This window comes from Sitophilus oryzae, unplaced genomic scaffold (genome assembly GCF_002938485.1).
Source record: "Sitophilus oryzae breed Bouriz unplaced genomic scaffold, Soryzae_2.0 scaffold_494_pilon_pilon, whole genome shotgun sequence".
Lineage (NCBI taxonomy): Eukaryota > Metazoa > Arthropoda > Insecta > Coleoptera > Curculionidae > Sitophilus > Sitophilus oryzae.
The window spans coordinates 2,830,102-2,843,909 of NW_022147078.1; the positions used below are offsets into that span (position 1 = coordinate 2,830,102).

The 13,808-nt window shown below is 35.9% G+C and overlaps 1 protein-coding gene across 7 annotated transcripts; it reads left to right on the top strand.

Annotated features, from left to right (window-relative positions):
* Nucleotides 1-48: 48 nt before the first annotated feature.
* Nucleotides 49-13,397, top strand: LOC115886496 (GATOR complex protein Iml1). Of its 7 annotated transcripts, XM_030905671.1 has the most exons (24): nucleotides 52-179; nucleotides 243-389; nucleotides 446-792; nucleotides 848-1,257; nucleotides 1,315-1,502; nucleotides 1,659-1,855; nucleotides 1,916-2,208; nucleotides 2,264-2,469; nucleotides 2,565-2,888; nucleotides 3,136-3,264; nucleotides 4,720-4,737; nucleotides 5,674-6,088; nucleotides 6,179-6,373; nucleotides 8,535-8,724; nucleotides 8,942-9,013; nucleotides 10,148-10,218; nucleotides 10,829-10,918; nucleotides 10,977-11,175; nucleotides 11,235-11,340; nucleotides 11,451-11,654; nucleotides 11,734-11,894; nucleotides 11,952-12,117; nucleotides 12,177-12,508; nucleotides 12,577-13,397. In XM_030905671.1, the coding sequence occupies exons 2-24, from the start codon at nucleotides 347-349 to the stop codon at nucleotides 12,766-12,768; spliced, it is 4,548 nt and encodes a 1,515-aa protein (XP_030761531.1). In that variant the 5' UTR covers nucleotides 52-179; nucleotides 243-346; the 3' UTR covers nucleotides 12,769-13,397. The 7 variants fall into 7 exon arrangements, with proteins under 7 accessions (XP_030761533.1, XP_030761530.1, XP_030761535.1 ...); XM_030905673.1 differs by having other exon boundaries at nucleotides 49-389; nucleotides 2,267-2,469; XM_030905670.1 differs by having other exon boundaries at nucleotides 50-389.
* The last annotated feature ends 411 nt before the right edge of the window (nucleotides 13,398-13,808 follow it).

A 13,808-nucleotide genomic window follows, 5' to 3' on the forward strand; every position in this document is an offset into this window, starting at 1 on the left:
TAATTTATTTTATTTATCCGTTTGGCGGACGACTAGCAACAACCGAAATTTTGCTTGACAGTTTGTCATCTTATTTTTGGTCAAAAACAGTCAAAAATTTTAATTTTTTAATTTTATTCTGTGATTAAGGAATTAAACATGTTATTTATAATTAATTACAAGCAAATAACTACAGTTCGGTGTGTCTAAATATATGGTTTGTTTTTTAGAATTGTTGTCATTTAGAAATATATATATTTTAGTCCTTCAAAAACATAGACCAAGTCTTGATAAAACTGTATCTGATTTTATTTATGGCCTTATACCTATAAATGATATACCAAAACTCTAATTTGTCATAAAGACAATGAAATCATTCAGACTGATTGTTCATCAAAAAACGTTTAGTGGCAAGTTAAAACAAAGAAACTTGTTTATAGTTCTTAGTTAATACTTGTTTTTACAGAGGATGATCTACTCATTAGCGAAAGAGATTATGTGGAGGCAAAGAAAAACGATATTGTTGAAATTTATCACCCGCCTCCGCCAGAAGAAGAGGCTCAGAAAAAAGTCGAAGCTGAAGAAGACCATCCCCGACTTCTATTACAAATCAAGTCATTTACAGATGACCTAGGTCAGTCAAAGACCATTAGCGTTGAACAAAGTATCGCTTCCGCATTTGGCCTGCAAACATACAAAAATGTCATTGTTAAATTGGTTAATCCCAGTACTGTTGCGTTAGACTCCATCGAACTCACTTTCAAGGACCAGTACATGGGCAGATCAGAAATGTGGAGATTAAAAAATAGTCTGGTACACATTTGAAACAATAATAACTAATGTAATTTCTTAAGCCTTTTTTTATTAGGTAAATACTTGTGTGTATATAAATAAAAAGTTAGAATTTTGTGGAGGCGCAGTAAGATGTCAGGTTTATGAGATGTGGTCTCAAGGCGACAGAGTTGCCTGTGGTGTTATCACCGAGGATACAAAGATTGTGTTTAGATCCTCAACAGCAATGGTTTACATATTCCTTCAGATGTCCTCTGAGATGTGGGATTTTGATATTTACGGTGATTTGTATTTTGAAAAGGCTGTGAACGGATTTTTATCGGATCTGTTTATGAAGTGGAAAAGAAACGGTAGTAATCACGAAGTTACCATTGTGTTGTTTTCTAGAACTTTCTATGAAGCTAACAGTTTGGAAGAGTTTCCTCAACATATGAGGGAATGCCTACAAAAGGATTATAAAGGGAGATATTACGAAGACTTCTATAGGTAAGTTAGAGAACAATTTTAAAGAAACTTTTAACTTTTTTTGATTTTTTTATATAGGGTACCGGTACAGAATGAAAGATATGACGACTGGAGTAATATTTTAGTTCAGCTTCGCAAAATATTCCAAGACTACCTCAACAGAGTGCTGAAGTATCATGATAAACCTGACCAAATTATACCGGCTGCTTCAAACAGTACTGCAGCTCAAGGGAACTTCTTGGAAGTTTTAAACATGTCTCTGAATGGTAATAAGTACTTTAAATTTCCTTTTACCACACTTTAATTAGCTTTTTCTATATTTACACCCATTCTAACACTAAAAGTGTTATTTAGTTTTTTTTGACTTTCTATCCCAGTTGAAAAACATCTTAAGCTAACCTTCATTTAAGCAAATTTTTTAGTATTTGAAAAACACTATTTGGACCGAAGTTTTGACAGAACAGGACAGCTGAGCGTGGTGGTAACGCCAGGCGTGGGCGTATTTGAAGTGGACAGAGAACTCACGAATATTACCAAACAAAGAATTATCGATGGGGGTGTTGGAAGCGACTTGGTTTGTGTGGGGGAACAACCTTTACATGCAGTACCTTTGCTAAAGGTAAGCAAGCATTTACAATAAGTAGAACAACTCTATACTAAATATCATAACATTTTTCAGTTTCATAACAAAGACACCCATTTGAATGCACCTGACGATTACTCCATGCCGCATTGGATCAACTTGTCTTTTTATTCAACAAATAAGAAGATTCCTTATTCTAATTTCGTACCAAGGATTAAACTGCCGCCTCCCCTATCGAAGGAAGAGATGAAAAAATCCAACAAGGAAACCGTAAAGAGGGAACTCATAACCGAAGATGACTGCATTCAAAACACGTTCTTCGACTATGACGCTTACGATGCGGAAGTGTTTCAGTTTCCACCCTCTAGTCGACACGTTCAAGAGACCAAGTAATATAAAAACTTTGTTGTCTGTTTAGGATTTTCTTTTTAAATTCATTTTTAGTAGCGTTCATCAGTCGAAAGTGTCGTCGTGGAAGTATAAAAGAAGTTCGGGCAGTTTGCTGGACACCCAGGAATTGAACAGGGGGGCTCGCAGGAAGATGTCCGATCCCGATCTGTCCCAGCACAAGTCCGACGTTAAACGACGCTCCGAGCCCATCGCTATACCGTCCGCAGTGGCGAATCCTATAATATCGCCCCATACAGAAGGTACGGCAATACTTAACCCCAAAAAAATTAGAGTTAATATAAAACTGTATACTATTCTATACAATTTTATAATGGTTTTTTTTTATAATTTCTAGACAAGGAGTTTTCTCCGCCGATGCGCATGGTGGTGGGGTCGGAAGGGTCGCCGCCCTACGAGTCCCGAGCCCTAATCAACCCGTTCGACCCCTCCCACGTCACCATCAAGCTCACCTCGAACCGCAGGCGCTGGACGCACATCTTTCCCAAGGGACCGACGGGAGTTCTGATCCAGCAGCACCACTACCAAGCGGTTCCGAGCCAGAAGGACCAGAACGGGGGATGGGACGGTTCCAAGAAGGAAGGCGGGGATGGTGAAGACGACACAGAGTTACAGCAGCAGAATTCTAATTGTTTGGTGGTCACGCCGGCTCTACAAGAGTGTAAGGTTTATTTATTTATTGTTATTACTGTTTTTTTATAAGTTCCAGCGACAATTTTAGCGATTTTTAATAGTTTGTTGTGTGTCGTGACAACGAGATCTATCGATTAGAAATATTTTCAATATGGCGGCACTTCCGGAAATAGCGGAAGTTGACAGCAACTTTCTTATTTTAAATGGGTGTAAATAAAAAAAATAATTATTACGTGTATTGTGTCATAATTGTTGTTTTTATTATTTCTCTATAGATTGCAAAAAGCGACCGAGCCATACCGGTGGTTCTAGCACCTCCGCCACTGCAAAAAACTCTACCAAGAGCCTGACCCTGCTGTGGGGCGCCACTGGGGAGCAAGAATGGACTCCAGCTCTGACTACAGGTATAACATTTCCTAGTATCACGCTCGGGCACACTTTTTGGTGCCACAGGAATAGATACGATCTTTGGTGTTTTATTTGCTTGAAATTTTATTTCATTTTTTTTAAAGATTATGTTCATGGAATTAATTTCATTTAAAATTTCGATTAGCTTTTCATACCGAAACCAGGAGAGTTTTATTTGTATTGGCGATCGATCAGTTAGAAATTCTTTGTTTTTTTGTATCACCGCCTCAGAGAAATAAGGTAACGTAGAGGAGTTCTAAATTTTTTGTCGATATATCAATTTCTTTTCGTACTTATTTCTCTGAGATTACTGCACTAAATAATTGTCGTTTTCAAATATACGATGGCTTTGAAAAACTTCAAATTTACTGAGTGCTTATTAAGTATGTATCTATAGATATTGAGTACTTGTAATGTGATGCAACATATTTAGTCAATTGGAAAGCTAAAACCTACCTACTGGACCAAAAAGTAACACATTTACACCGTTTTTTTTTTATTTATGATTTTAGTATATTATATTTTATATTTTTTATTCCTATAGTATATAGTTTCGTTATTTTTTCAGAACATTTAAAACAAGTTCTTTGTCCAAAAAGCTATATTTATATTTTACATTGATATTGTTTTATATTACTTTAAATCAAATCTTTGTTCTACAAGTATAGATTACAATCACTTACCATTAACTAGAATACTGATAAATATAGAAAATAAACTAATTGATAAAGATATTATCGTATTATATTCACATATTCAATTTTGAATATATGAATATACCATAAATATATGTATTAAAGACCTTAATATACAAGGTGTCAAAATAATAGTGTATAACTTTGATGGGCGATTCTACAGATAAAATAAAATTATCTGTAGAATCAGCCACCGAAGTTGACACCCTGTATATTTGAGCTCGTGCTGCATAGCTACAGGATTATTATGGAACCATTAGTTTTTTTTACAGATTCAACAAGAATTGTGGTTTTTATAACACACCTACGGAGTTATTGAAAACCACAGATTTTTTTACAACACACTATAATCAATATAGCTGCTTTACATTCAGATTTTTTGTGTGACTATTTCTAAAGTAATCTTTTGTAAACTGTTATAAAGGTGTAGGGCATTTTGCTATTTCGTTCGTATTAGTTTTATGTCCGTCAAATTCCAAATTCAAAATTATATTCCATCGGCAATTATTGGCAGTGTTTTCGGAAGATTTTTGGCATGATTTTGGCGAAAAACGTCTCGATTTACAAAGTCCTCACTGAATGGAAGGCAGCTTGCAACGCTTCTCTCTGTCGCATTTTTTACGTTCCTCTTATGAAAAGGTCCCCCGTGTTAAAAGAGGACCCCCTTCCCCCCTAAAAGCTTGGAGCCCTAACCCATTCGCCTCCATTCAATAAATGTTTTGTTTCATGGTCGTGACGGGACGCCGCTGACTGCAGTCAATGACGTACTTATAGGTTTGAATCGTTTATTTCTTATTATTTTTTTTTTAAATTATTGCAGTCCTAATTACACTTTTTATGTAGATTTCATAGGATGTCCTTGGCTATATCTCGCTTGGGTATATTGTAAACTGCCGTAGACGACTTTTGTTTTGGTCCTGTATATAGATTTTTAGCTAGTTTTTCTTTTCGAATAAAAAATACAGCCAGAAAAGTTTTTGTATGTTGAAATATTTATTTTTACTTGATAAAATCTCGAAAAATATCGTTTCTGGTCGTACTTTTTCTAATTGCTTTGCATTTTACCTTGCTTGTAGATGTGATTTTTTTAATAGCAACCATATACGTGTACAAAATATACCATTACATACATTTAGTTTTAGAATTCCTCGTATTATACACAAAATCATTCATAATTTTGCGTATATTTAATGATAACAAAATTAACAACTTATGTGCACTGCTGCTGTTTGTAATAATAATTAACTGTCAAACAAACCAATGAAATACAAAACACTAATACAAAAATGTTTACATCTTTTTACCACCCTGTATCTCAAAAGTTAGATGTTTAGGATATACATTCAAATAAAGTTTTCAAAACAACAAATTCTAGCTTAAATACTATTGTGTAACTGTTTTGTCTCTACATTTTTTTCTACACAGAACACATGAAAAAATAAGACACCGGTATAGTAAAGAACTACATATATTTATTGGTAATGTTAATTTTTTTTATATAAAAAACAACATTTTCAGAAATATCGTTTTAAATAAACCATCCACAATATTATACACATTTTTAACGATAATCACGTTGTAACACCATACACTGTCGTAATTTTAGCATGCTCACCTATGCTTCAAATAAAGATCAGCTTTTACCTTAACTAAAATCATTCACCAACCTTTTCAAATTCCGATTTTACACCTGTACCCTTATTCTGCCAGGCGTCGACTGGAAATCGCTGACCATCCCGGCATGTCTGCCCATCACCACCGACTACTTCCCCGACAAACGGACCCTGCACACCGACTACGTGGAGTCCCTCTACACCCTGGTCCCCGACAGCGTCTACGCGGACTTTGCCCAGCAAAGAGGTCCCTGCAAGAAGCCCCTCACCACCGACGAGGTCTTCCGGGAGCTGATATCGCAGCGATTGGCGCAGGGCTTCCAACTGATCCTGATGGAGCGCGTTAAAGTGGAGAAGATGGGAAGTTTGCAGCATCACACGCAGCCCAAGTCGAATTTGATGAGGAGCAGTCCGAGTGATAAAGACGAGACTTATTACTTGTCTATTGGGAGGCTGTTTCACAAGATATCTTTGTCCGGGAACACGATTTCCGTTACTAGATACCGGCCTAGGTAATTTTGGTTGGATTTAAGAGAGTTCTTGTAACCATGAAAGGAATTTAAATTAATATTCTTGTAACTGGTTTTCTTTTTAATATTTAGGCATCCGTATCCAGGTTTTAAATACGAGTATAGGTACAGATTTCACGCTCCCTATCACTACACTTACGAGGAATCGTACGCTACATTTACTACCGAAAAACTGGAGCACTATAACTGGAACTACCTGGATCACTATGTCTGTACGGGAGGAGATACAACAGATTTTGTGCTGGTGGATGCTTTAAAATATTGGAGGTAACCTTTTAATTTGCTTTCGGTTGTTGAGACTACACAAGTTTTATATTTTTGTTATTTTTAGCCCTATTTTCATGAATTTTTTAACAAGCTGTATATTATTACATCAACTTTAATTTGTAAACTCAGCTTTTTATAAACTTTAGTATTTGGCATATTATACAGGGTTAATCGAGGGGTTGTTTTTTTATCCTAACTTTAAAACACCCTGTGCAATAATTTCGCCTGTAAATTTTCCAAACATATCATTTTACGGTCAGAACCATGACTCCTGAGCATTTTGTTTTTTGATTCATGTCAATACATGCTTGGTTAATTTTTAAGAGCGAAATGAACTGATCACGATCAATTTGCAATTTTTTTAATTATCATTACTTTTTGATGTAATTTTTTAAATGTAATATGACGAGATGGTATACTAAATTTAAAAAAAAAACGTTAACGGCTAACGATACAGTCCGGGTTTCAATAAACCGGTTTTAATTATCATTAAACGATATTAAATAAAACATCTGTAATGCTCAAGTATACTAAAAAGAAAAAAAAAATTGTAAAAAATACCCTAATATTTTGTATTGCCGCCCTTGGCTGCTATTACCACAGATTAGGTATCCTATAAATATACAGATAAAAATCTTGTCCCTAATTCGTGGTACGAAAATTGTTTTTTATGACGATGTGCAAACGAGTAAAATTTCCTGTGCGCAAAAATAAACTCGAGTAAAATAACAATAAACAGCGTAATAGAGAGATATCGCTAAACCGAATAGCGTGCATGGACGTTAATAAGGCCGGGTGTTATTTCCTTTACGTGAGGTGGTATTAGCGTATTAATACCCACTTGCACCGTTTGTATAAACTTTGTTTAAAGGCTAAACAGTGATTAACTATACATATTTTTATTATAGTTAATCACTGTTTAGCCTTTAAACAAAGTTTATACAAACGGTGCAAGTGGGCATAACTCTCTTCATTTATAGTTATCGGATCGGAAAGAGTTCTGTTCGCGTCGCGTCCGCTATTTAAACTTAACCTAACTTTGAATTTAAAACTTTTGAAATTGTTTTGTTTACTAGGTATTTTAAAACTAAAGGGCTAAAGTGCTTATTTCCAGTGCTTTATTGTTCAACGTCTGCCAGTGGGTTTAGGGCAACAAGCAACAAATTCTCTTAGAAGGGTTACGTCGTCATCTGCTCTAAACCTAAGCCTCTTATAGGTTCTTTAATATTGGAAGAGGTGGAATCCATATTTTGAGCCATATTTATTTAATTAAAACTAATCCCAGCTACTTAAATATCAAATTACCTAATAAAACTAACGTAATAATTCAAAACGATTCAAACATAACCTAAAATAAAAGATCTCGCCGGCCGGCCCCGGTTGTCAAATACCCGCACATGCCCATTTAAGCAATATTTAAACGTTATTTAGAAATAGCGCTAGGTGTAATTGATCCGCAAATTACGCCAGGCGGTAACGTTATTAGCGGGTGTTGCGTTAAAAATTGACTCGCGCATATCGTAACCATGATAAGGTACGCGTAAATACTGCATGACGCTATTCGGTTTTCCGATATCTCTCTAATAACTGTGCCGGTCAGGCGCTGTGCACAATTTTACAGGCCGTAAGTGGGCGTGCTATATGTGCCAAACGTCGAACGTGATGGGCAGTTCATAGTAGTATATAGTTTACAATAATCACCAAAACCGCCATGTCACTTTGAAAAATATCTTCAAAAAAGAAATGATAACTGAAAAAATTACAAATTGTTAGTGGCAAGCTCATTTCGCTCTTAAAAATTAACCAAGGCATGTATTGACATGATCCAAAAACCAAAATGCTCAGGAGACATGGTTCTGACTGCAAAATTATATCTTAGGAAAATCTACACACGAAATTATTGCACAGGGTGTTTTAAAGTTAGGGTAAAAAAACAACACCTCGATTAACCCTGTATAATATGCCAAATACTAAAGTTTATAAAAAAACTGAGTGTTTGAATAAAAGGTGATATAATTATATACAACTTGCTAAAAAATTCATGAAAATAGGGCTAAAAATAACAAAAATATAACACTTTAAATTTGATCAAAAATTTCTCTGTTGCGTTTTTTTTGCATCGGAGTGTAGAAACAAAAACCTACCTTAATATGTGTTGCAGATTTCGAGTATATCTGTTACCGCTGAACAGTCCCGAAACCAAGAAGATAGTGGACGGAGCTCAATACTGTGATATCTACACTTTACCTTTAGAGACCGACCACCAACAGATGATCGAAGGTTTTCTGAAATTCGTTGAGACGGCAGTGAATAAATTGAGAAAATCGAACAGCGCTTCCAAGAAACCCAGGGTTCGTATAGGAATCGAGTCTACGTTAATTAACGTTTCGTGCATGTAGAAATAACATTTTCTGAGTCTGTTATTTTTTATATTCTTTTTTTCGAACATTTAAGTACCTATGTATATCTGTGTAACCCGATTTACTATATTTGGCACGAGTTGTTCTAGCTGTGAAATCATCAATCATAGTCAGTCAAACCAAAAACACCTCCTCTCGCATGTTGTAGATGTCGCTGAGCGTGCAAACGTTGCCCACGTTAGTCCAACCCAGGCGTAACAGTATAAGCAGTTTCACTCAGGTACAATTTGCCAATTGGTATCGGTCGGCCAGGGGGCGCTGGTTGGGGAACTGCGGGTTTATATGTCGAGTCCTCGGGGATTTTAGGTGCTGCTTGTGTTTGGGCGCCATCTGTGATTGAGGAGGTGAATTCGGCCGCTCCCTATTATACGCCGGGTTTGGTGGAATATATTGCTTCTTGTTCTCTGTTCTTTTTTATGTGGTTAAAGAGTCTGGTGGCGTGTCCTATGGGAGGGATTTTTCGTTGAAATTGCAAGCATTTAATCATTCAGGGTTTGTTCAAATTTGATTTGTTTATTTGTCTACTCTTAACAAGTTTTTTCTTCTATTTGTCAACAGGGACGGTTACTAATACAGTGCAGTTTATTTCACCTGTTCCTTTGGGTGTATATTTGCATTAAATATTAATGAATAGACAAGCTAACAAACCATTTTGCTCTATCATATAAGATATATTTATATCGTTCTCGTATACGCGGTGGACCATTTTTTATTATGACTTAATAGTATTTAGAATAGAATATTTAAAAAGTTAATTTTAAAATGTGGATCACCTTGTATAATCCAGGTTATGATATAAAAAACAATTATTAGAAAAAAATAAAATCATAAATGCTAGCTTAAATTTTTTTTTTCATAAATTTTACAAATACCAAAAGATATAAAATTGCAAAAAAAATCTTTAATAATTTGTATTTAAAAATTTCAATACTTATTTTGTTGGGAATGCATGTATATTTGTTTATTATATTTTTGTAATATCTGTTTTATAGAAAATTTTCGCTTTTGAGTACTGAAAAACCTCTGTTTATAATCAAATTTTTTATTTATTTTTTCTATTTCATGTATTTTTTTATTTACGAAAGTATACTTTTTGTAAATTGAGGTTTTGCAGTATATCTTTTCAGTGTTGGTGAAATAAAAAGATGCAATCTACAGAAAATCCAACTCCGAGGTCAAATATGATATTCTTTGTTATTTTTCCTCGTTCTCATCCCAGTAATTTTTCATTTGATTTCGATATTTGACCTCCGACTTGGAGCGCATCTTGTGGGATCCCCTCCGCGGTGCTTGTGGTCTTTTTTGCCTTACACTGTTGTCACGTTTCGCACCAATTTACCATTGAACTTTTCAGAACATCGGCTCGGGGTCCCCTTTCAGAGAACGACTGGGCAGCAACCGGCTCTCAGACAGGCCCAGGCCAAGGTTTGCCTCACCATATTTATTTCTTTACCTTTTTAGAGCTTTGGGGATGCTTCATAAATCGTAGAGCAGCACGAGCATGATTTTTTTTCGCCGTCAATTAAAAGGGAGCATATATGATGGTTCTGATCTCTTTTAATTGATGGTCTGTAAATTTTAGTGTTTATTTTTGGTGTTTTTTGGTTTTATTTTGTTTTATACAGTGGGTGGTCTACTCTCCAGTAGCAACGCTTTGATAGATTTTCTAATGATTGTTCTGAAGTCCTGCTACTGAAAGGTTGGACCACTCTGTACCTATAATTTTTCCTGTAGTATCGTAGTGGTGTTCTGGTTTTTAATTTTAGTCAATCATTGCTTTCAGAATACCGCGACACGCTCCAGTGAGCGATTCGTTGCTACGTCTTTTAGGTAGGAGTATTTTTCTATTTTTTTTTTGTTTTTTTTTTCGTTCTGTTTCGTACCGTTTGTCTAGTATAAATTAACCTCTTCATTTGCACTAGAGCATTAAAAAAATCATACGTTTGACTAATTAGGTAGAGGCTACTCATATAGAAACTTTTTTCCTTTGTAATTTGGTGATGACTAAATCGCTAAAGTATAAAATATTGCTTAGGTCCGGCTCGAAGGTTTTGGAGAGGGCCAGACACTCGCAGGGCTCCCAGGACCAGCCAGCTGAGTCTTCAGAAGCGTCAACTGATGAAAGGTAATGTTAATTTTACAAGGGCGCGTTTAAATCTCCTTTTAAAATACTAATATTGTAGTGTTTCCGTCGGGTTGCCTTCACTGAAGCAACAGAGCTCAAACTGTGACATTATCGAAGCCTTCAAGCACCAAATTCACGGTCTATCGTTCCTGAATATGCCGCAGAGTTTACCGAATCACACTTTCGTGACGGCTGATGCCGTGAGTTGGTTAATGAATCGTATGGAAGGGATAAATACCGTTGAAAATGCAGTGCAGGTATTTTAGAAGTATAACCTTATAGATTATTTAAGTAACGTGTTTTTTTTTCTTGAAAGATTTTGCAGGGTTTGCACAGGGACAAATTAATAAGGCACGCATCGGGGGATCCCACAAAATCGGTGATCTACGGATTTTATTTGTTCTACATTACAGGAGAGAAAGGTATACCTACATACAGTGCGTTTTTATGTTCAAAGTTGATAGGATAAAAAACAACTATAATTTACCACATTTGATTTCAGAAAAAAATTATTTAATACTAATTCTTTTAGATGACTCTTTTCAACCTAGCGGTGAGTTGGAGTCCTTCGAAAACGATTTTCTGGAGGTTGAGGTTAGGCCTGCTTTAAATTGGGGCCTGACCAGTTCGCCTGGGGCTTTAAAAATTCCCATATCGACCACGGATAGAGAAGCTGGCGTGCCGCACTTTCTGTGCGACGATATCGACCTGGATTATCCAGAGGCTGATACAGACAGTAAGTCTATGATAAACAAGATAATATTGTTCTAGTTTTAGTTGATTTTTATGCGTTAAAATTTAATTTTTATTTGTAGCCTTAATGTACAAACGAATGAGATTAGAGACTGACGTGAACAATAAGAGCGACAGGGCCGAATGGGGCCAAGCCAAATATCAAACGATCTTCCGACCGGACCAGGCCTACGAATTGGTGGTGGAATGGCTCACATCCTCCGGATCAATTATAGCCGATTTAGTGAGTTTATAATTTTTTTCCTGTATTTTTTAATTGTTTTTTTTTATTTTATTTTAGCTTTTTGGATGGCACAGGAAGGCTCAAAGCTGTTACCTGCACATGATACCGATTCCTCACGATCCCCTGGCCTTGCCTTATTCACACAAGTCCGATCCTCTAAGAGGTCCCATTTTTGTACCTTTGAACGTGTCCTGCCTGGATCCACACGACAACCCTTTTAAAGGTAAACTTTTGAGCTAAAATTTATAGTTTTTTTTTATTTTTTTTTGTCTAAATTTTCAGACTTCTGTGAAGACAGTTGGACAGATAGAATGTTCCTCTTCCAAGAGGCCATCATCCAAAGATTCGGTTTTATCAAATGTTTGGTGGAGTCTCCTAATCGACAGACCACGTCCAGAGAGCACCAGTACATTCACGCCACGGGAACCATTTTTATTTTGATATCCAACACCGCGTCCAAATCCAACAGGAGCAGGACAAATAGTATGAAGGAAAGAGCTCAAAGGAAGAGCCGATATACGGTTCACGCTGACGTGGTTCCGAGTCCGCACGAAGCCTACATTACTAGGCACGTTTCGGGGAAGAATAAGGCTGATTATGACAACTCGCGCAAGGTAAGGGAACGTTTTTTTTTAAGCTCAAGCCACTGATATATATCTAATTTGATTTATCTTGTATATAGATGGGTTTCCTGTGGTGCTGGAACCATATGGTAAGCAGAAGATGGCGTACCATTCAAGGGGTGGATAACAATTTTCAAATTAAATGCCTCAAAGATTTTAAGGCCTTCTGCAACAATGCGGAGGATCGACTGAGAACTTTTTGGAGAGAGAGCTGGGATGCCAGAGATTTTGCTCTCTCCTCTGTTAAATAGTCATTGTTACAGTCAGAGGTTGGAGCCTTTGGTGTTGCAACAGGAAAATAAAACACTGATTCACCACAATACGCCAAGACACTTTTACTTTCGCACTGGACGCGATTTTTGCTAACCATGTTATCAGCAGATGATTAAGACTCACTAAAAGATGTATTTCAAGGAATAAGGACTGCCAATTTAAATAAAAAAAAAAAAACAGAAAAATGTTAAAAATCGTGTTTTTTCGACCGCACTGTATTATTTACCTTTGTTATTACTATTAAATTAGTTGATCAAAATGTTCTATTTTATAATGAGGCCAGCTGGAATAAACAGAAATAAATACCGATAATAATAAACAGAAATAAATACCGTACGATCGGAAAAGAACGGCGTCAGCGACGGCTATGAAATGAAGATCTCAGTAATTTTGTATGTAAATTTATATGGGAAATGTCATCGATCGTCATTTCCCAGACAACTGGACGCTGTTTTTTTTCGATCATACGGTATAATACACCTTAATAATGCACTATATGCCTTTTAAAACTTAACTGGTGCTATATTTGCCTTTTATTAGCTTAATAGAACATGTTTGTTGGCTTCTTTATGATTGCTTTCAATTACTTTATTCATTATCGCAGCTGAACGTCACATATTTCTACGCAGCTTACGTATTTTCAATTCGAAATTATCAATATAGTTATTAAACGTTTTGTTGATATTTGTATTTCTCTTGTATTTCTGATAATTTTGTAATATTTTTGAACTCTGATTTAAGGTTAGGTGGAGAAAAGCCGGTTGCGGTGATTGATTTTCCAACGAACGTCCTGTAACCCTTTATTATGGATGATATTATATATAGATAAGGGTGTAACGTTCAAAAATAAGGGAAGAAATGAAATATATCAATTTAAACTTACCTTATTATCGAAAAATTGGAGCAACGTTACCTTAGAAATGCCGTTCGAGAACAAAAACCATATTATTTTACTGGCAAGAAATTATTCAACTGCATTTAACGGTATCTTGACGCCGTTTTTTCAACCCCACTGTGT